This window comes from Salvelinus sp. IW2-2015, linkage group LG17 (assembly GCF_002910315.2).
Source record: "Salvelinus sp. IW2-2015 linkage group LG17, ASM291031v2, whole genome shotgun sequence".
Lineage (NCBI taxonomy): Eukaryota > Metazoa > Chordata > Actinopteri > Salmoniformes > Salmonidae > Salvelinus > Salvelinus sp. IW2-2015.
The window spans coordinates 15,897,148-15,921,265 of record NC_036857.1 but is presented as its reverse complement, the minus strand read 5'-3'; the positions used below and the strand labels follow the sequence as shown (position 1 = coordinate 15,921,265).

General features: G+C 42.4%; 1 protein-coding gene and 1 pseudogene across 2 annotated transcripts; one reads left to right on the top strand and one right to left on the bottom strand.

The window, feature by feature from the left end:
- Positions 1–885: 885 nt before the first annotated feature.
- LOC111977288 (UDP-glucuronosyltransferase 2A1 pseudogene) lies at positions 886–11,505 on the top strand (annotated as a pseudogene).
- LOC111977050 (death effector domain-containing protein) lies at positions 10,544–17,517 on the bottom strand. 2 transcript variants are annotated; one of them, XM_024006313.3, is made up of 5 exons: positions 17,297–17,517; positions 14,520–15,161; positions 14,126–14,230; positions 12,674–12,811; positions 10,544–12,382 (listed from the first exon to the last, which is right to left on the bottom strand). In XM_024006313.3, exons 2-5 carry the CDS (start codon positions 15,094–15,096, stop codon positions 11,952–11,954), a joined length of 1,251 nt encoding a protein of 416 aa, XP_023862081.1. In that variant the 5' UTR covers positions 15,097–15,161; positions 17,297–17,517; the 3' UTR covers positions 10,544–11,951. The 2 variants fall into 2 exon arrangements, with proteins under 2 accessions (XP_023862081.1, XP_023862080.1); XM_024006312.3 differs by having other exon boundaries at positions 17,367–17,517.
- Positions 17,518–24,118: the final 6,601 nt, after the last annotated feature.

The window sequence follows — 24,118 nt, the reverse complement described above, 5'->3', positions numbered from 1 at the left end:
GAAGATTACTATTTGAAGAAACCACATGAAGGCATCTTCTCTGGGAATAAGACTAGCACACTGTTTATCAAAACAGAATACAAGCTTTGGAAAAAATAATGAATTTAATTGGAAAATGGTTGTTTCAGAGCCAAATGAGTATGTTCAAGGTGCTTTCCTCTTCCCACTTTCAATTCCTTGAGGGGTAGGCCTGTTTCATGATAGATAGTGGGGTGGGGTCAATATCTCAACGGGTTACACCTTAAAAGGAAACTCCCTTTTCACTAAGGACCCAATTCTAAATTAGGATTCATGCACATGCATTATGTAAATGAGAGAATAAAGCAGGGGGAAAAGATTTAAAAAATAAATAATTATGCCACCCGCAATAACTCAGTTCAAGCCCGTCATAAAAAGCTCTATGCAAAGTTGTTTTCTAACTGGTGATGCGCAAATTGCATGTTAGATATATAACAGAAATATAATGCCACCCGCAATAACTCAGTTCAAGCCAGTCATAAAACACTTTATGCAAAATTGTTTTATAACTGGTGATGCGCAAATTGCATGTTAGATATATAATTCCCATTTAGAGATCATATAACTGCTAATGATCTTACTATTGGTTTTGAAACAATATTTAATTATGAATGAATATGCTTGCATGGGAATATATCTCATATATTGCACTTTTCACGATCACATTGTTTTTGGATTATGAGAGGCTGAGTCATTGTGAATGAATTGTACATAATCCCCTCTGCATAATCTGTTTTTGGGGCAGGCATTGTATTCTAGAACACATGCTTCAGATCAGGCACACCTTCTCTCCTTTGGCTATGGCCCAGACAATGTCAGAAATCTGGGTCAAAGTTCATTTGTACTTTTCCTGTGGTGTGTCAAACATACATGTTTGTTTTAGTAGTCTCTGAAAAACTGTGTTGAGCAGTAGTGAAGAAACAGCCACTGACAGGATTGCATTTTTCTTTGCCTTGGCGATATACATCCCTATTTCAAAGTACTCTCATACTTAAAGGGGCTCTTTGGGGCCACTTTCAACAAGGTGCTCATCATATCTTCCTACCCAAGGTAAGATGTGGCCTTTTATTTTGGTATAGTATGTGTGTGTGTTACATTCTGTTCTTTGAAAAAAAATATCCATAATACTGTACCAAATAACTTAAAATAAATGTGGTCCAACCCCTGCTTTTGCAGAGCCTCCCCTACTTTGGGTTCAGGTAAAGTTATGTTACACAAGTGGATGCAAAATGTTATGATTTTCTGCAAATGAGTAACAGAAAGGTCTACTGGTACCTATACATAACATCCTCAAGCCTAAAGAGCTTCACATTTATGAGCACATTGTTCTCCCCTCCCTCAAACAACTACATTCTGATTACACTGAATGAGATATCTATGTGCAGTGTATATCATCACATAAAAGTCAATTTTCTTGTAAAAACTTGTTTGGCCATGTCCATTGTGGCTAACACAAAGGTTGGTGTCAGGTGAAGGAAGGGATCCAACTTCAGTTCAAGGGTACACCATGACTACGACAGTGGCAGTCAGTGCAGTTTAAGATGAGGGAGGACAATATATATTTTTAATGAGCATGGCCTTATTTCTATTACAGCGTATTGGATGACTGTCATTCATATTCCATTCACCCAGTTCAATTTAACTACTATAGATTAAGGCTACTTACTACATGATATTCACATTTTCTCTATACCCATCATGAAGTTGCTACAACCTAGCCTATGAATGAAAGTTTACAACGTAGGTGCACACAGGTTGAGAGAAAATGTTGAGGCGACAGAAGGTTGAGAGAAAATGTTGAGGCGACAGACAGTGACACATGGACAGACAGTGACCCATTCAATACTGCCTTGCACACTCTTGCCTGCATCTAGCTGATCTAGGGTGTAATCATTAGTCCAACAGTTGCAAACCAGAGTTTCTATTGGACAAATGTAGGTATGTATATTCCTGTTTTGTTCCGTTTTGCTTCTGTTTAAGAAAAGTTTTTCAACAGAATCGGCGGAATGAATACACCCCTGATCACGTGTAAACACAGATCACTTTCATAGCAACCATGATGTATTTATTCTCGCATCTATGCGCTCTCCTCCTCTCACCTTTTCCCTTTGCTTGTGGATTTCAATCCACAACACATCACTTGTACGTGACCAGGCAAAAAACCTTTCCAAGCCAAACCATATCTTAACCKCTACACACATCCTACATCGTTGTCACCATATTAGCTARAGTAACGTCATAGTCAACATAGCTAATACAACTAAATGCGTTAGTAAACCCGCTACGATCATGCAGTAACGTTAGTGTAGTCAATAAGTAGTTTAGCACTTACACCGGCGGGCTCCGGTGGCAATAAATTAGTCAAACCAAAAGCTTACCTTGACTTGGAGGAGTTCCAGTGTTGTGTTGGATAGTCATTGCCAGCTAGCTAACATAGCATCCCWCTGTTTGAGCAGGGTGCTTGAGTAGGGTAAACTCACTAGCTGCATTTGCTAGCTAAGTAAGTGAAACTTAAAGTAAAAAAATAAATAATAATCTCTCTCTCCTTCTTGTCTTTCATTTTGGAAGAAATTAATTTGTTCAAAACTGTTCAACTATTGTCTTTCTCTCTCTTTGAGTCAACTACTGTAGCTTATGCTTTCAGTACTAGATTCGTTCTCTGGTCCTTTGACTGGGTGGACAACATGTCAGTTCATGCTGCAAGAGCTCTAATAGGTTGGAGGAAGTCCTCCAGAAGTTGTCATAATTACTGTGTAAGTCTATGGAAGGGGGAGAACCATGAGCTTCCTAGGTTTTGTATTGAAGTAAATGCACCCAGAGGAGGACGGAAGCTAGATGTCCTCCGGCTACACCATGGTGCTACCCTAAAGAGTGCCGTTGAGGCTACTGTAGACCTTCAATGCAAAAAAAGTGTGTTTAATAAATTATTTGGTGACGTAAATATATTTAGTAAAGTTTTATCTAAAAAGGATAACCTTTTAAATGTTTAACCATTTTTTAAATAAAATTCACTGGAGGATGGTACTCCCTTCCTCCTCTGCAGAGCCTCCACTGAACAACAACTACTGCTATTTGAATGCTAGTCTAATTTTTTATAATCTAAGGCCGGACAAAGTTGAATTACTGTTTAACGGATGCCCCGCCTTACTTTTCTCCACACCCCGCAAATATATGGGCAATATATGTATTGCTTGTAATGCACTGTCCGCTCTCCTTTGAGGCTTTCCCAAATTGATGCTCAAGAGACCAAACAGCCTCAGATCACGTGCTCAGATCATGTTCGAGTCTCGGGACAGTGTAACACACAGGCTCGCACCTGCAGGTCACTTGCAGATGTTTAATTTCTCTCTCATGCTGTCATGCTGAAGCCAGCGCAAAATGCCTACTTTTAGCCAAATCCTTTTAGAGCAAGCCAAATAATTTCATGTTTTAAAAGTTATCCTAGATCAGCATTCATTGTTTGAATGTAAGATGCCAATCTTTTTTGTGGCCAGGTTAAACGTGGGACGTCCCTCATTATAAACAAACAGTCGGTTAAATGCATGGTTAATGCATCATTTTCAGATATATTAGAAGTGATTAATAGACGAAACAACAATGTCATGGAACCAATTGACTGGCCAGAGATCAGGGTATTCATCAGCAAAGACGCAGTGCAAGCTGATAGTATTTTGGACTGATAGTATTTTGGACAACCAAATTGAAGTCAAAATGATTGATGAAATCGAAGTGTGTTAGTTGTATGGTGATTTGCGATTCATAACTTACATTTCACCGGTACTACCAGTAGGTGTAGGTCAACCGATAACACCAAGACAGAATGCGTTTGAAGTGCGCACACGCTTCGTGCAGATCCGCAGTTCCACAATGATGTGATCTACGGTCTCCAAGGTGGGGCCTTTTCGGGGCAGCCAGGCGAGACAATCGAAGGAGGATGCGCTGAGCAAAGTTACTGGGCTCGAATTTAGTCAAGCTTGCGCTCTATAGATTGATGCCTCTAATTGTGCATGTTATAAACCAAATGTTTTATTTTGATGATGATAGGCTATACACTACGGCTGGATATGTGTATTATTTTTACAATGCTACATTAATTTGGCAGACCTAACTTGATTGACGCTCTTTCTACAAGACCTAGTCTATGACAGACGTAATCATATTTATATGAATATTTTGTTAACGCCTATAGGCTATAGAGATGCATTATTATACATAAACATTTACTTTATTACACATTTATTGTCAATCATTCTGTAATTAGATGTTTTAAAATAGTTTACTCTATTGCCCTATACATCACATTCAATTATGAGATTGGATTGCACTTTTTTATAATCAGGAATAAAGAAACTGTCACAAGTTATACTTCCCATTGTGTTTCATTTCTCATGGTTATAACAACATTGTAACATCTGCATTCTTTTAAAGAAAAATAGTGTAAGTTTTCCCATGGAAAAATATAACTCTTGAAGCTCACATTAGGCCTAGAGAGCCTGCACAAGTGCCTAGGACAATGTGGTAAAGTTATTCCTTATCCGCTTAATGTTTTTTTTGTTTTCTCTCTCGCTTGCCTCACTTTTCTGGGGGGTTAAATCCATTAAACAGTGAATCAATTTTGTCTAGCCTAACCACTATTTATTCTCAGTAATGGCCTCACCAACATATCTGCCTAGCTTGCTTCATATCCCCTTCTGCCGGGAAATCTTAGTTGCAGTATCTCACGGATTTATCTTTTTATCAATGGCAGTCTGTTACCGCCAAAGTAGCTAAAAGATAAAAGAACATATGCAACCAATGCATTGAATTCATGTTTGAGATAGTAAACAACTAGTCACATTACTTAATGTGTGTGTGGTGGGTGGATGAAAACACTTTTAGACTGTTCAAACACGGAAAGCAACAATATTTGTTACATTCTTTGCCCTCTCCAGAGAAACCATGCTAGTCACCGTGGCAGACCCACTTTGCTTCCCTCCACATCCTGCTCTCTTCCTCCTGACCTGTCTCCTGTGGGTGTTCCCAGCTCAGAGCCACTCTGGCAACATCCTGGTGTACCCTGTGGACGGCAGCCATTGGCTCAACATGGACATCCTCCTGCGAGAGCTGCACCAGCGGGGGCACTCTTTAACGGTGGTCCGCTCATCCACCAGCTGGTACGTCCCTGAACACGCCCCCCACTACTCCTCCGTCACAGTGCCGGTGCCCGGGGCCAGCAGCCTGGAGGACCCACAGTACATGGCATACTTCCTGAAGAGGAGCCTGGAGATATGGACACGAGAGCGCTCCGTTTTGTCCTTCATTGAGCTACAGAAGGAGACAATTAATTTGCTGGAGGAGGCCCATCGCGGCAGTGCTGAAATGGCCCTCTTAGCCATGGAGGACAAACAATTAATGGAGAAGCTGAAGGCAGCCAACTTTGATTTAATGTTGACTGATCCTGGATTTGCAGGAGGAGTTGTATTAGGGAATTACTTGGGTCTTCCTATTGTGCTTAACGTTCGTTGGATCACGAATGCAGAGGGACACTTTGCAATTGCACCTTCGCCCCTTTCTTACATACCAACTATCGGGTCACTGGTCACAGATAAAATGAGCTTTGCCAACAAACTGAAAAACTTCTTGCATTATGGAATTGCTCTTTATATTGATTATGGCATAACAAGACCCTTATACCAGGGTGTGATCAACAAATTCATCGATCCAAACACCAACATCTATTCTCTCATTCAAGGGGCTGACCTATGGCTGATGAGAGTGGACTTTGTGTTCGAGTTCCCACGCCCCACCATGCCCAACGTGGTCTACATGGGGGGCTTCCAGTGTAAGCCTTCTAAGCCTTTGCCCGCAGAGTTAGAGGCATTTATGCAGAGCTCGGGGGAACATGGGGTCGTGGTCATGTCTTTGGGGAGTCTGCTGGGTAGCCTCCTACCGGAGATCTCAGAGGTCATTGCTGCTGCCTTCACCCTCCTGCCTCAGAAGGTGGTGTGGAGACACACGGGAGAGAAGCCCTCTACTCTAGGCAACAACACACTGTTGGTGAACTGGCTGCCTCAGAACGACCTACTGGGCCATCCCAAAACAAGAGCATTTGTGACACATGGGGGTACCAATGGGATCTATGAGGCCATCTACCATGGGGTTCCCATGTTAGGCCTTCCTCTCATCTTTGACCAGTTTGACAACATGCTGCGTCTACAGGCCAGGGGTGTGGCTAAGGTTCTCGAGGTGACGGCCCTAAAGGTGGAACCTATGACACAGGCACTGACAGACATCATGGACAACAGGAAGCACTATAGAGACAATATGCGCAGGATGTCAAAGCTCCACCATGATACATCTATCAAACCAATGGACAACGCCATCTTCTGGCTAGAATTTGCCATGAGACACAAGGGTGCAGCACACTTGCGCACTGAGTCCTACAAGATGCCCTGGTATGCTTACCACAATGTGGATGTGCTGGTACTTCTCCTGACTGTTGTAGTCTCTGTCGTGTTACTAACGCTAATGACTTGCAAGGTTTTAGGCAGGGCTCTTTGCCGAAAGAAAAAGGAAAAACTGCAATAATTTCTGAAGAATTTGTTTTACATTCTACAGTACATTCAAATTATCTGGTGCAATTGAAATCCATTACAAGACAAATGGGCATGAAACTTGGTCAAAATCAGACTATAGATGATTAATCAATCCCTTTTTCTTGTAATAAAATAAAAACAGCAGTTTAGCAAATGTTAAATCAATGCGATCTTGTTAATGTCACAATATTGCTAATACAACATTTTTATAGATTTGTTTAGATTTTTTTTTTTTACAGACATTAAAATGTACCCATCACCTATAACCATGTTCATATTCACATAATACCACAATCTCTTTCTTGGTCAAAAGAAAATAATTACAAAATAAATTGGTCGACACAACAATGTGATGCATTTTTTGCTTTTATGTCCTAGATTTCTGAGTGGTGGATTTGACTAATGTTTGTGTGGTACAGCTAAATATTTTAAACAGTTAAAAAATTAAGTGCCCATCAGCTGTATGGTATTGACAATACACATCTCTCCAATTTATGAACAGTCCCATTTGCTTGTACTACGCAAGAAAAATGCATTAAAAAAGTTGCAAAGCAAATTAAATATAATTGAATGAATTATCTACAGGTTACAAAACTTGTCTCAAGTTTCCGGGGATCATGATCAGACATGCAATCTATCTTAAGTCAGATGTTTAAAAACTAATATAGAACCTATATACTGAGTGCACAAAAAATTAGGAACACCTGCTCCTTCCATGACATACTGACCAGGTGAATACCGGTGAAAACTATGATCCCGTATTGATGTCACCTGTTAAACCCACTTCAATCAGTGTAGATGAAGGGGAAGAGAGAGTAAAGAAGGATTTTTAAGCCTTGAAATAATTGAGACATAGATTGTGTATGTGTGACATTCAGAGCGTGAATGGGGAAGACAAAATATTTAAGTGCCTTTGAATGAGGTATGACAGTAGGTGCCAAGAACTGCAACACTGCTGGGTTTTTCACACAACAGTTTTCCGTGTGTATCAACAATGGTCCACCACCCAAAGGACATCCACAGTTGTGTCAAATTGGCTGGGAAGCATTGGGGTCAACATGGGCCAGTATTCCTGTGGAATGCTTTCGACACCTTGTAGAGTCCATGCCAGACCAATTGAGACTCTTCTGAGGGCAAAAGGGGGTGCAACTCAATATAAGGAAGGTGTTCCTAATTTTTTGTACACTGTTTACAATAGATACCAGTTTGCAACTTTGCTATATTCCATTAGAAAAACATATCCCATCGTAACAGTGGCTTTAAAGTGTGGTGTGTCCTTTTCTGACATGTGCCCAAGGGTTGGTATGGCAAACTCCATAACTTCAGTTGGCAGAGGGGACTTTTTTTATACAACTATCTATCTAAAGATAATTGGGTTAGAATTCCTTTAAAAAAATGTTAATTAAATTAAAAGCAATAAAAGGTAGCAGTAAAACTGATACTAAAATAAAAGATGGCATGTGTCAAATTGCTAAACAATCCTAATTTAATTTCTGGCATTCTTACTTCAAACTACCAGACAGAACCTTTTATGTACCAAGATTAGATTTTAGCACCAATTAGGACTAGCTATTTTATTAAATGACCATGTAGAGGGGAATGTCACTGATCATTTTATTAACTACAGTTAAAATCAAGAGTGATTTTTGAAAGCGGCTTCATCTTCCATAAGAAAATGTAATTGCTGCTCTGCAAAAGTGCAAAAAATGCTGATCTTGTAGGCTATAACATTCATTTACAAACAAATTTTTAAAAAATGAGGGGAATACAAATGTTACAGATACTGCACTCTAGATTAACTATACTACCTTTTCATGTGGGAGGAATCTTCTGGATAGTGAACATCCGTTCAACGTAACAGATGTACACAGTATACACTGTTTAACAGAGGCAGACACCTGCTGTAGCCTATATGACACTGAGAACATTGTGTTACAATGCAAACAAGTATGAAGAGTAAAATAATCAGCAACAATCACATTCACTTCCCCACACTCATCACTGCTTTTGACCTTGCTGCATCTATGAAAGCCAAACATACAACCTATAGAAAAAATGTAGCCTAGAAAACCACATCATCAGAAAGAATTCAAACTGAGGTATTCAACATGGTATGCCAGAGGTATAGCCACCTGAACTGTATTAAATATTCAAATGGCAGTCTTTGCTCATGTTCATTTCCTAAAGTAAGTATCGGAGGCTCTTAACTGGGGTAGCACTTAACCATGCTAAATTGTGTCTGATTGTAGGCTATTGAACTGTGGACAAAGATGAATCTATGCCAGCCAAACATAATAGAATCCTTAACGCAGACATGTCCTGAAAATTTGGTCCAAAATAAATCACCAATTATTTTGGTCTTGCACATTTGCATGAAACAAAATGAGCTATTGTAGTCAAATTTGAGATGACTTGGAAAGCAGATCAAAGATAGTATTGAATCAATACTGATCAACTCAAAATGTTTGTCTTTCTTTTTCTGAAAGTTTGATTTATGCATTTTATTATCTAAATGAGTCTTTTTTCAATTTCAAAACCGCAAAGTCAAAATTGGCTATATTGAAAAAATGTATGAAAACAAATATTTGCTTTTTGGGCTTAATTTAAGGTTAGGCATTAGGGTTACCCGTGTGGTTAAGGTTAGGTTTAAAATCAGATTTGTGGCTGTGCCAGCTAGTGACCTCTGCAGAATCGCTGCCCCCTGGGAAAAGACTCATGACAATAAATGCCAACCTGCTTCTCTATTAGAGGCGAATATTCATGAGAATTTACATTGACACCAAAAAAAGTATAGTGAACGGAGGATTGATTTCATGTGGATTTAGAAGAGGCAGGGAGGTTGTACCTCTCACAAATATAACGATAATAAAACAATTGCTTAAAGAATAAATGTAGCATTTTTCAAATTAAATGCAAATATTGACATACAAATCAGTAAGAAATCTGAGCCATAGGACGGGCAATTCCACAGTACGGTAAAAGTGACGCGAGGCAGGTTTCCATTGACCAAGCAATGTCACATCAAAAGAATGTGCGATATGTTATGGAAACGGCAGACATGATAATTATTATCCGTTCGACACGGGTGGACTTTTGTCAACTTACTTAATTTATGGCGACAAATTATGGAAACTTTTCCAAATAAATTATGATTGCCAAATAATTTTTTATGTATGCGGGCATGTGAGATCACCTAACTATAAAAGCTCCACTCCACATTTCATTGTAAATGCCTACTGCTTGCTAAATCTATTTTTCAATTATAAAAATGTTTTTTTTGCAGAACAAGGATTGTTTCCCTGAATTGCTTTGCCCTGCTTTTCTGGTTGGCTGGATGCAGTTTTCACCATCCAATTATTACAGATCTACAGGAGTCACCATGGCACGGACCATGGCGATACATTAGCACATGATTATGATTAGAATATGGCAAATAAGACCTCCCGATTGGCACAGCGGTCTAAAGCACTGCATCGCTAGAGGCATTACTACAGACCTGGGTTCGATCCCAGGCTGTGTCGCAGGCGACCGGGAGACCCATGAGGCGGCGCACAATTGGCCCAGCGTCGTCCAGGTTAGGCTGGCGGGATATCCTTGTCCCATCGTGCTCTAGCGACTCCTTGTGGCGGGCCGGGCACTTGCACGCTGACTGCGGTCGCCAGCTGGACTGTGTTTCCGCCAACACACTGGTGCGGCTGGTTAAGCGAGCAGTGTGGCTTGGCAGGGTTGTGTTTCAGGGGACGCAGGGCGTTGGACCGTCGCCTTTCCCAAGTCCGTACGGGAGTTGCAACGATGGTACAAAACTAACTACCAATTGGATATTATGAAAAAGGGGTCAAATGTACCCCCCAAAATATATAAATATATCAAAGACTACGGCAAATACCAGTCAACTATTGCATTCTTTCCAGGTAACTTGGTCTACCTGAGACATGAAACAGATAGGTGGGGAGGGCATACAGGCTGTCGCCAATTTATTCACGCGCAATTTGCCTAAATGGATAATGGAAACACTTCAACCATTTCATTTGTATTCAACACTTTCAGTTTTTTTTAAAGTGCCGTCATTACGCCCAGCAGTTGTTTTTTTTTATAACACACAACAGTTAAATGGAAACGCACCATAGCAGTCAATTGTCGCAACAATTTTCTATGCAAACTTTGTAAATGTCAACAGAAAAAATATATATAATTCACTTGACAAGTTGATGGAAACATGGCTACTGAGACTTTTTAAATGTACGTTAAACAAAAAACAATGATTGCAAAGTTAATCAAACCTTACAACTCTATGCCTATTTTTACAATTCCTACTGAAAATGTTACAAAAACACAGAACAGTGCCGATGCAAAGTTTGGTAACAGAATGACGGTTTGTGCTGTCATTCGGTTACCAAACTTTGCATATGCAATGTTCCGTGGAAATCTTTTAAACAAGTTATTGTGCATAGAGTTGTATGGTTTGTTTAACTTTGCAATCATAGGTTTTGTTTGGCATACATCTTAAAATGAAACATCGGAGTCTCAGCGTTACTGCTACCGTGGAATTGCCCAGATACAGAATTTAGGGAGCAAAATGACTTCAACATGACTTCCTGTTAAAAAAAATATATATCTGCATTCTATATGTTGTTGAATGTATGTTTGTGTTGCAACAATTTTCAAGCACTTCTGACACCTCTCGGTAAGGTTCATCTTTTTTTCCTTCTCAAAATGCTGGTACCTTGTCAAATGAACAAATATTGTGAATCATTCTTGTTGATTTGGTTCACAATATTTGTTCATTTGACAACAAGGTACCAGCAGTTTGAGAAAAATCAAGACTTATTTACTACCAAATAATTGTATGATGGTAATGTCTCTGGCTTAAAAGGATTCTGTCCTAGCCTGGCAATAAACGAAATGCAAAATGTCCCAACAGTGACTTGCCTGTTTATAGCCATGTGAAGTAATAGTCTACAAGAGGACATTTCATGAACACTTTTTGGGAAAGAGATGTGTGATACCAAAAGAAAATGTAAAATCTGATTTTATAGTCAACTCACAAGTTACAATAGAAAATATTAGCATTGTCCCTCCAGCAGAAAGAACAAAACCCTTCAACTTTCAAAGCACTTCTCTTCGGTCTGTGTTCCACATCTCCTGACTCACTTACTTTGACTCACTTGCTTTGGCTCACTTTTATTTCACATTCCCTTCATAGATGAAAGGGCAGGGCACCCAGCATTCTCCCTCACACTTCTTCCTGAAACAGAACAGCCTTTTCACTTTTCTTGCTCCTGTCCTCACCATGAAGTCAAGTTCTCTTATTTGGGACACGGGTTCCCCCTCTGCTAAAAGCAGCAGACGCATGCGTTTCTAGGATGGAGTCTCTCTGCTCCCTCCAAGTGCGGCTGCGGCTTCAGCTGCAGACCCTGCCCCCACTCCAGTGACCAGGTTCCGGAGCAGCTTGCGGCGGCCAGCCTGATAGTCCTCCTCATCCACATTGACCAGGAGTTTGATGGCCTCATGGCCCACCGCCTGTTTGAGTGAGTCTGTGATGAAGACGCCCTTCAGGGCCTCCAGCAGGGAGCCATTGATGTAGTCCCGCCAAAAAGCATCTAGGTAGGTGAGCTCCGAGAACTTGATGTCGCAGATGATGGAGCCCAAGTCCCGGGACTTGAGAATAGTGTTTGCCTGGTTGAACCTCTCAAACTGCCTCTCCAGAGCCTCCTGCTTGTTGGAGAAAATGTTTCCCAGAAGCGCTGATTCATGCTGGCAGTACTCAGCGCGCACTCGTAGGCGGATGTCTGCAGGGTGTGGGGTGAATAGGGAAGAGAAAGGGGAGGAGTGACACAGAGGAAGAGGTGTGCCGTCTATTGGAAATTATACTGTCAATGAATCATGCCGCAATCTTTAATTTTTAATCAGCGTCTGTATAATTTGGCGTAGATCTGTATGCATGTGCTTTAGCCAAGTCCTTTATCATTCATTGTCATGAAATAACTGACAAAAAGTAGATACAACCTTTGAAAGCATAAAGTTACTTAAGAATTATTTTTATTCCGTGCTTTCATGATACACACTCAAAATGCCCTTACCACAGGTTTGCTTTTCCCTGCAGTCTCCTGTGGCGTAGGCCCTCTTTCTTTTGCGGCTGGGTAATGGGGGGCCTGGCTTGGTGCGGGAAGGACCCACCTGGGTCCCCGATGGAGAACAGCAGATCACTGGCTGGGGACCTGTTATTGGAGTGGGGGGCAAAGACATTTACAGATGTATTTATGTCACTATTTCCACCAATTCTATTAATTCCCCCAACACACATACACTACATCACCAAAAGTATGTGGACACCTGCTTGTCAAACAGGTCATTCCAAAATCAAGGGCATTAATTTGGAATTGCCCCCCCCCCCCCAATTGATGTTGTAAAAGCCTCCACTCTTCTGGGAATGCTTTCCACTAGATGTTGGAACATTGCTGCGAGGACTTGCTTTCATTCAGCCACAAGCGCATTAGTGAGGTCAGGCACTGATGTTTGGCGATTAGGCCTGGCTCACAGTCGGCGTTCCAATTCATCCCAAAGGTGTTCGATGGGGTTGGGGTCAGGGCTCTGTGCAGGCCAGTCAAGTTCTTCCACACCGATCTCGACAAACCATTTCTATATGGACCTTGCTTTGTGCACAGGGGCATTGTCATGCTGAAACAGGAAAAGGCTTCCCAAACTTTTGCCACAAAGAATGTCATTGTACCGTTAAGATTTCCCTTCACTAGAACTAAGGGGCCTAGCCAAAAACATGAAATGCCTCAGACCATTATTCTTTCTCCACCAAACTTTACAGTTGGCACTGTGCATTGGGGCAGGTAGCATTATCCTGGCATCTGCCAAACCCATTTTAGTCCGTCAGACTGCAAGATGGTGAAGCAATTCATTACTTCAGAGAACGCGTTTCTACTGCTCCAAAGTCCAATGGCGGCGAGCTACCACTCCAGACGACACTTGGCGTTGCGCATAGTGATCTTAGGCGTGTGTGCAGCTGCTCGGCCATGGAAACCCATTTCATGAAGCTCCCGACGAACAGTTATTGTGCTGACGTTGCTTCCAGAGGCAGTTTTTAACTCGGTAGGGAGTGTTGCAACTGAGGACAGAATATTTACACGTTTCAGCACTTCGCTGTCCCGGTTGGTAAGCTTTTGTGGTCTACCACTTCGCGGCTGAGCCATTGTTGCTCCTAGGCGTTTCCACTTCACAATAACAGCACGTACAGTTGACCAGGGCAGCTCTACCAGGGCAGAAATTTGACTAACTCACTTGTTGGAAAAGTGACATCCTATGATGGTGCCACGTTGAAAGTCACTGAGCTCTTCAGTAAGGCCATTCTACTGCCAATGTTTTTCTATGGCGTTTGCATGCTGTGTGCTCAATTTTATACACCTGTCAGCAACAGGTGTAGCTGAAATAGCCAAATCCACTCATTTGAAGCATTGTCCACATACACTACATACATACATATACTGAAGTATGTAGCTGTATACATGCAGAGCCAAACTCACCTGTCCTTCTGTGGGGTGCAGCCTCCCTGCTCTCTCCTCCTCTTCTGGGGGACACATAACGCACCGACGTCTCTTCCAGGTACTTATCCACTGGGTCTGGGCACACTGAAAGGTAAAGCACATGAAGGCTTTTGGTTAGTGACATAAAATATTTCAATTTAACGTAAACTGTCAATTATTAACTAAGGGACTAGAAAGTGTGTTTAAGATGGCGAGAAGTGGAGGGAAAAATATTCGGAATAACATTTAGGAGATTGACAACATAACATTTTGCAGATCGGGAATCTACATTTCTCTGTCTCAACAACATTACATGTAGTTTGGTCTTTCATTTAATTATAAAATGACGGTGGGCCTGAAAAAGGCTAAGTTTGAGAAGGAAACCAACACTTACCGGTCTGTCTCTTCCTGAGTGTGACGTAGGGCAGCAGGTCGTGCCGTGTGATGATGCGAAGCAGCTGCAGGACGTGTCTGAAGTTGGTCTCATCACATCGCCCCTGGCGCTCCAGAGCCAGCAGGAAGTCCCGGCCACTCCTGATGCCACCGCGCTCATACTCGTCAATAACGTCCACGAACAGGAATGAGAGCACTCGCACGTCGCGGTGCGTGAGCTGGGCTCCCACTATGTCGAACATGCGGTGCAGCGAGTACAAGCCGTAAGCATTGTCTACGGCTTCCTCGGGCCAGGGTTCAAAGCGTCCCGACGAGGGCATCCTTGAGGAGGCAGAGTTAGTGCAGGAGGCCAACGAGCCCCTATTCACTGCCACTCCGCTGGAGGTCCCCACCGACGAGGACCCCACAGCGCCCATCAGACCTGTGTGGGAGGCAGGGTGCCCCGCAGCACTACTCTGAGTAGAGTCCAGCTGGTTTGGATGAATGTGAGGCCTACCCGGGTGAGCTAATGAGTTCTGGGGGACGAGGAGGGGAGGGTTGACATTTGCATTGGGGAGGTAATGCTGCTGTGAGGTCATCACTGTGTTAGGGGTGGACGATCCCAACAACTTCTGTGTTGTGTCTGAATACTTCAACTGCTTTCCTACAAGAAAAGGAGGGACAAAACACTATTCACACCTAAAGTGACGACATTTAAAATACACAAATGCAGGACAACAGGATGATTTTGCAGGACAGTGTGAGCTTACATAAATACAAACATTTGGTAGCACCCCCCCCCCCCGCCAAATGTTAATGGCTTCATCATAATTTCTTCAAGGTTGTACTGACAAATGTAGCTTATTGAATATATTTATAGAATATGCATAAAAATGCATCCTTCAATTGCAACGTTTGCATATGCCCAACATTTCTATTTTTAATAGGCTACCCTCAAACACCAAATTAGGCATAACAAATTTCAAAATAGACCATGGCATGATCAATGTCAATCGTGAATGATAACTCTGGTTTTACCAGTGAAATGTCAAAAATGTGTCTGCATTCTAATCATTTGATCTCAATCAGTTTCATTGGTAATATAGATTTAGATGTTCTTGAATTGCTGTTTCGTGAATACATTAGAGCAGATGGTGTTAAACTATATAGCCTTCTGGTATTTTGTTTCAATCAAAGAACAGTCTGCCTAGTAGCTCGCACTGTTGAGTTTTGGCCGCATGAGATTTATTATAAAAATGTTTTTACATTTAGCCTATCATCCTAAAATATCTTTATAAATGGTGATGTTTTTGGTGTAACAGTAACGTATTACTATTATATTTGGTTATGTAAAATACTAATTAATCATTATATTATTTTCGAAGACTGATTCAGCTTTTACTAAAGTGGTACATCGGAAGCGCTCCACCACTGCAGTCTGCTGCACTGAACGAGCAATTGAAGCGCACCTAGCCTACTCTTTTGCCTCACGCAACATTTGGTGACGCAGAAATGAGAGACCACAGTTTGGCTGTTTTATGAAAATCTGGGAATATTTCTGGTTCGTCTCATGGAATGTAAAACAGCTGGGAAGGGAGACTTAAAACGGGATTGAGTGAAGTAGCTGCAAATATGTTGAATAAGCAATTGATGAGCCTCACACGTTTGACGAAATTACCTTATACATTTTAGTTTTAAAATCACCAGTAGGTTTAGGCTACCACATCCGTATGAAATTTATATTTTCATAAAAAAGACACGCTGGAATGTCTAACTGAAAAACGCTTACTTGTAACTATGTGTTGAATTTCATACTTTTATTTATTTATTTTATTATTGAACGCAAACACCGAATTTTCAATGCGCTTGTGCCAATTGAATATCTGTGTATGTAGTACGTCAATCACGGCAGCTACGTCTCCAGTTGAGGAACACAACATGAGGAAAACGTTGGTTGTTGTATTCCAGTGTTTCCAAACCAGGGGTACTAGGCCCCCTAGGGGTACTTGAGAAGACTCGTGAGACCATAGGCTTATTGGTAAAGTGCACATGAAGGGGTACTTCAAGGGTAGCCTGGGCAGAGCAAAATGTACTTGATGTTACAGTAACCAAACGGTTGGGAATCAAAGTTTTTATTTAAAGTATGAATGTCAGTAACTCTTACCCCGCGGAAGGACTGCAGTTGTATAGGACAAACATAGGTATATGTAAGCGTTTTCAGAATTAACATGTTTACAAGTATCGACTGATGGTGACCCAATGTTGTTAGATAATTGCGCTACCAGTTATCAATACACAACTCCGCCTCCGAGAACTGGCTACATTGAGGCGTTCCTCAACTAAGCTACCGTTAACTAAATCACAACAGTCGGGAAGCTAACGTAGCTTGTTGTAAACAGTAATGACCAGCTAGCTAACGCTAGAGTACTAAATAGCTACATGGTGACATTGTTGACTGTCGCTAACCCTAAATGGCTAGCTAACCTTAGCTAGCTGACTAAACCACGCAGCTAACTGGCTAGCCACCTTGCTACAAATAAACAGCTTGTTATTGTGAAAATGTAGCTAGCTACCGTTAGCTACGTCAACTAGTTTCAATTTAGATAAACTAGTTAGTTAGCTAAATATTTCAGTTACACACAACAACAAAATGCAACAAAAGTTTAGTCATAATAAACGACACCACCAGTAACTAACTAGTTTTTCAAAAAAGCTAGTTAGCTAACAAGGACTAGGTCGCTTATGCTAGTTGGCTAACTTTAGCAAAGTAGATAACGTTACCTGGCTATTGATGCTTACCTTAGCTACGTTTCCTTGAGTTAATACCTTGATTCAAAGTAATTTAACTTGAAATATCGTAGATACTTACTTAACGTTTTTGGTTGAACGCTTAACTAGCTCCTTCAAGATCAGAAAACACAATTATGGTGTATAATTGCACACTCTTTCACAAGGCTAACAATTAGCATGCCCATTTTCGTTTCTCAGCTAAAATGAAAGAACATCCGGTACACTACGTAGTATTAACATCCGGGTTACAATGGTTTAGATTAGCGAGTCTCAAATTCGGTTCGCGTTAGAATGCTTGTAAACCAGACACTCCTTTCCTTCTTCGAAGTTCTCTCTCTTGAAGTACTCTTTGATCTAAACACAGTTGGCTAGGTAAAAACACATGTTTCTCTACATGAGATGGATTGTTTGTTTATGACAACAAAAACAAGATTAATGTGTTTGGGTTATGATAGGTGATATGAAGCTCATTTACAAATTAGGGACAGTTCGACATTTACTGGGGGGGAAGGGATGGCAAACTTTTTATTGTTGCTTTCGGCAAGGTTGTGTGTTTTTTTTATTGGGCACGGGAGGGTATTACATTTTTTCCCCTGGATTACATTCACTCTTTTGCAGGTTTTACTATATAATTTCTTGCATCCTATCTGAATTGACTCATCGGCTTGCATGTGCCTCCCCTATATCAAGGTGTTTTGGTACTTCCCTTATGCTCCACACTTTTCCGACTGCTAACTTTCACAATACCACAGGTCAATATAGTGTCTATTCTGTCTATCCTGCCCTCTATCCACAGAAGTGGTAGATGGATCATTTGTCCAGATCTGCAATAGGCTAACTAGAAATCAAACCACATTGGCCAATCTGCAGTTGCTACATCCCACTGCTGGCTTGCTTCTGCTCAGCAGGGTGGTCTTGGTCAGTCCCTGGATCGGAGACCAGATGCTGCTGGAAGTAGTGTAGGAGAGCCAGTAGGAGGCACTCTTTCCTCTGGTCTAAAATAAAATATCCCAATGCCCCAGGGCAGTGATTGGGGACATTTCCCTGTGTAGGGGTGCCGTCTTTCGGATGGGATGTTAAACGGGTGTCCTGACTCTCTGTGGTCACTAAAGATCCCATGGCACTTATCGTAAGAGTAGGGGTGTTAACCCCGGTGTTCTGGCTAAATTCCCAATCTGGCCCTCATACCATCCTGGTTATTACCTAAACATCCCCAGCTTACAATTGTTTCATTCATCCCCCTTCCTCCCCCCTGTAACTATTCCCCAGGTCATTGCTGTAAATGAGAATGTGTTCTCAGTCAACCTACCTGGTAAAATAAGGGTAAAATAAATTAAAAGCTACATACATTTTCAATATGAATCCACAAGAACAAATAGGAATAGCTGATAGGCAGTGGAAAGCCCAGGTGCAACATTGCGCATGAAAGAACATTGAAGACATGAGACATGCAGCTCAAAAAGCTCCCCTAGAATATCTTGTTTAGGGACAATACAATAACCCTACCTAGACTAGCCTACAACACCACAATGCAATGAACAATTGCCTTATTATTTTCAAGGGAGTACAACATTCTACTCTAGGCTGCAGTGAAAATGTCATGAATAACAACGAGTAATCCCTGTGATTTGAATGTTTAATTCCATTTGGATCAGTTGTGGTCTACTCTCGACAGTTTATAAGGTCTAGAAAGGCACAGTAGCAGGTCAGTCTGGCAGTGTTTTTAATTTTGATACTGAGATGCGCTCTGCTTCCTCTCCAATGCAAGCGTCATTTAACTTTTTCCTAACATTCCTATAGGCATGTGTACATTTGTCCAAAATATAATTCCAGTGTCCTCAAAATGGCTTGACATTAACCAGGGTTCCAGGGTTCCATCCAACCTTTCTATGTGAGGAAAGTACAGTTGAAGTCGGAAGTTTACATACACTTAGGTTGGAGTCATTAAAACACATTTTTCATCCACTCCACAAATTTCACTCCACAAATTTCAAATTTCACAAAAAACTATAGTTTTGGCAAGTCGGTTAGGACATCTACTTTGTACATGACACAAGTAATTTTTCCAACAATTGTTTACAGACAGATTATTTCACTTATAATTCACTGTATCACAATTCCAGTGGGTCAGAAGTTTACATACACTAAATTGACTGTGCCTTTAAACAGCTTGGAAAATTACAGAAAATGATGTCATGGCTTTAGAAGCTTCTGTTAGGCTAATTGACATAATTTGAGTCAATTGGAGGTGTACCTGTGGATGTATTTCAAAGGCCTTATCTTTCAAACTCAGTGCCTCTTTGCTTGACATCATTGGAAATCAAAAGAAATCAGCCAAGACCTCAGAAGAAAAATTGTAGACCTCCACAAGTCTGGTTCATCCTTGGGAGCAATTTCCAAACGCCTGAAGTACCCGTTCATCTGTACAAACAATAGTACGCAAGTATAAACACCATGGGACAACGCAGCCATCATACTGCTCAGAAGGAGACACGTTCTGTCTCCTAGAGATGAACGTACTTTGGTGCGAAAAGTGCAAAAGAATCCCAGAACAACAGCAAAGGACCTTGTGAAGATGCTGGAGGAAACAGGTACAAAAGTATCTATATCCACAGTAAAACGAGTCCTATATCGACATAACCTGAAAGGCCGCTCAGCAAGGAAGAAGCCACTGCTCCAAAACCACCATAAAAAGCCTGACTACGGTTTTCAACTGCACATGGGTACAAAGATCATACTTTTGGAGAAATGTCCTCTCGTCTGATGAAACGAAAATAGAACTGAAAAAGCGTGTGCGAGCAAGGAGGCCTACAAACCCGACTCAGTTACACCAGCTTTGTCAGGAGGAATGGGCCAAAATTCACCCCAACTTATCAAATCAAATTTTATTTGTCACATACACATGGTTAGCAGATGTTAATGCGAGTGTAGCGAAATGCTTGTGCTTCTAGTTCTGACAATGCAGTAATAACCAACAAGTAATCTAACCTAACAATTCCACAACTACTACCTTATACACACAAGTGTAAAGGGATAAAGAATATGTACATATAAGATATATGAATGAGTGATGGTACAGAACGCATAGGCAAGATGCAGTAGATGGTATAGAGTACAGTATATACATATGAGATGAGTAATGTAGGGTATGTAAAAAAAGTGGCATAGTTTAAAGTGGCTAGTGATACCTTATTACATAAGGATGGCAAGATGCAGTAGATGATATAGAGTACAGTATATACCCTACATTACTCATCTCATATGTATATGTATGTAAAATTATATTAAGTGGCATTGTTTAAAGTGGCTGTAGTGTACATTTTTACATAATTTCCATCAATTCCCATTATTAAAGTGACTGGAGTTGAGTCAGTATGTTGGCAGCGGCCACTAAATGTTAGTGGCTGTTTTAACAGTCTTATGGCCTTGAGATAGAAGCTGTTTTTCAGTCTCTCGGTCCCTGCTTTGATGCACCTGTACTGACCTCGCCTTCTGGATGATAGCGGGGTGAAACAGGCTGTGGCTTGGGTGGTTGTTGTCCTTGATGATCTTTATGGCCTTCCTGTGACATCGGGTGGTTATTATTCTTCCGGGTTGGAGCGAGTAGTCGCATTTCGCATTTCGCTTCGCCCCACAGGTAGTATTCATTTCATTTCATTACAGTACACGGTTTGATTTGTTTGATCTTAGCTAGCTACATAGCCGTCTTTGTATCAAAGATAATTGTGTAGTTTAGAGTAATTATCGAGGTTAGCTAGCCAGCTATTTTCGTCCTTCTAACGTAGTCAACACTGCTAGCCATCCAGTTAGCCAGCTAGCCAACTCCTACCGAATAGCAGCACTGTAGAAACTATTACATTACAACGGAACGACTTGATTAGTGTAGTGTTAGCTAGCTACATAAGTGTCTTTGCTGTCTTTGTATCTAAGATAATAATGTAGTTTAGAAGTAATTATCGAGGTTAGCTAGCCAGCTATTTTCGTCCGCGCGAGAGTACTTCCGGGTTGGAGAGAGTAGTCGCATTTCGCTTCGCTCCACAGGTAGTATTACATTACATTTCATTTCATTACAGTACAACGGTTTGATTTGTTTGATCTTAGCAATTTTTTTTCTAGCTAGCTACATAGCCGTCTTTGTATCAAAGATAATTGTGTAGTTTAGAGTAATATCGAGGTTAGCTAGCCAGCTATTTTTGTCCTTCTAACGTAGTCAACACTGCTAGCTAGCCTACTTCACCAGCCAACAGTACTATATCATTTTAGTCAATAAGATTTTTGCAACGTAAGCTAACTTGCTGAACATTCGAGACATGTAGTCCACTTGTCATTCCAATCTCCTTTGCATTAGCGTAGCCTCTTCGTAGCCTGTCAACTATGTGTCTGTCTATCCCTCTTCTCTCCTCTCTGCACAGACCATACAAACGCTTCACACCGCTGGCCGCTGCCACTCTAACCTGGTGGTCCCAGCGCGCACGACCCACGTGGATTCCAGGTCTCCGGCAGCCTCTGGAACTGCCGATTCGCGGCCAACAAGGCAGAGTTCATCTCAGCCTATGCTTCCCTCCAGTCCCTCGACTTCTTGGCACTGACGAGAAACATGGATTACCACAGATAACACTGCTTACTTCCTACTGCTCTCTCTCCTCGTCTGCCACGTGTTTCGCCCACACCCCAGAGAGCTTCTGGCAGCGGGGATGGTGGCACTGGCGATCCTCATCTCTCCAAGTGGACATTCTCTCTTTCTCCCCTGACCACCATGCTGTCTATCGCCTCCTTTGAATTCGCATGCTGTCACACGTTACCAGCCCTTTCAAGTTTAATCCTTGATCATTTTATCGCCCCCCAGGTTCCTCTTGGAGAGGTCATCACAATGAGCTTGACGCTTGATAAGCTCCTTCCTGAGGATGGCTCACCTCTCACAGTTCTTGGGTGACTTTAACCTCCCCCGACTCTACCTTTGACTCATTTCTCCTGCTCCTCTCTTTCACTCCTCTCCTCTTTTGACCTCACCCTCTCACTTCCCCTCTACTCACAAGGCAGGCAATACGCTTGACCTCATCTTTACTAGATGCTGTTCTTCCACTAATCTCATTGCAACCCCTCCAAGTCTCTGACCACTATTGTATCCTTTTCCCTCTCGCTCTCATCCAACACTCCACACAACTGCCCTACTCGGATGGTATCCGCGCCGTGCCCCACCTTCGCTCTCTTCTCCCCCGCAATCTTCTCCTCTTCCATGCCTATATCACTTCTCTATCTCTCTTGCTCAAACCTTCCCAACTATCTCCGTACGATTCTGCCTCTCAACCCTCCTCTCCTCCCTTTCTGCATCCTTTGACTCTCTATGTCCCTATCTCCAGGCCGGCGTCGGTCCTCCCCTCCTGCTCCGTGCTGACGCACTCATTGCCGAGCTCACACAATAGGGCTCCGGGCGGCCGAGCAGAAATGGAGGAAAACTCGCCTCCTGCGGACCTGGCATCTTTCACTCCCTCCTCTCTACATTCTCCTCTATTCTGTCTCTGCTGCTAAGCACTTTCTACACTCAAATTCCAAGCATCTGCCTCATAACCCAGGCAAGCTCTTTTGCCACCGTCTCCTCCTCCTGAATCCTCCTCCCCCTCCCACCCCCTCCTCCCTCTCTGCGGATATGACTTCGTCACCATTTTGAGAAAGAGGTCGACGACATCCGATCTCGTTTGCACTAGTCACGACACCGCTGGTTCTGCTCACAATGCACCCTACCCGTGTGCTTTGACCTCTTTCTCCCCTCTCTCTCCAGATGAACTCGCACTGCTAGTGAGCGGCAATGCACGCACTGCACGATCCATGTCAACAGCCGTGCAGCTTGAGCGCCAGAACAGCGCTTCACTATCTACACCGACCTAGCAAACGCGATACTAAAGCTATCCACGAACCCATGTAGTCCCGGCCCCAACCCTACTACCTGCATACTTGTCACGACAGTGCGACAGCACAACTACGTTGCGCGGAAGAAGCCAATTCATCCGCCCAACAACCTGCCCGCTTGACCCTATCCCCTCCTCTCTTCTCCAGACCATTTCCGAGACCTTCTCCCTTACCTCACCTCGCCTCAAACTCATCCTTGACCGCTGGCTACGTCCCTTCCGTCTTCAAGAGAGCGAGAGTGCACCCTTACAAACCTACACTCGATCCCTCCGATGTCAACAACTACAGACCAGTATCCCTTCTTTCTTTTCTTCCCAAAACTCTTGAACGTGCCGTCCTTGGCCAGCTCTCCTGCTATCTCTCTCAGAATGACCTTCTTGATTCAAATCAGTCAGGTTTCAAGACTAGTCATTCAACTGAGACTGCTCTTCTCTGTGTCACGGAGGCGCTCCGCACTGCTAAAGCTAACTCTCTCTCCTCTGCTCTCATCCTTCTAGACCTATCGGCTGCCTTTGATACTGTGAACCATCAGATCCTCCTCTCCACCCTCTCCGAGTTGGGCATCTCCGGCGCGCCCACGCTTGGATCGCTCCTACTGACAGGTCGCTCCTACCAGGTGGCGTGGCGAGAATCTGTCTCCGCCACGTGCTCTCACCACTGGTGTCCCCCAGGGCTCTGTTCTAGGCCCTCTCCTATTCTCGCTATACACCAAGTCACTTGGCTCTGTCATATCCTCACATGGTCTCTCCTATTTGCTATGCAGACGACACACAATTAATCTTCTCCTTTCCCCTTCTGATAACCAGGTGGCGAATCGCATCTCTGCATGTCTGGCAGACATATCAGTGTGGATGACGGATCACCACCTCAAGCTGAACCTCGGCAAGACGGAGCTGCTCTTCCTCCCGGGAAGGACTGCCCGTT

Excerpts from the sequence above, each read along its gene's own strand:
- LOC111977050 (XM_024006313.3), bottom strand. The coding sequence starts at position 15,096 with ATGACCTCACAGCAGCATTACCTCCCCAATGCAAATGTCAACCCTCCC. Across the intron at positions 14,231-14,519 it reads ACTCAGGAAGAGACAGACCG|TGTGCCCAGACCCAGTGGAT; the intron begins GTAAGTGTTGGT and ends TTTACCTTTCAG. Across the intron at positions 12,383-12,673 it reads CAGGGAAAAGCAAACCTGTG|ACATCCGCCTACGAGTGCGC; the intron begins GTAAGGGCATTT and ends CACACCCTGCAG.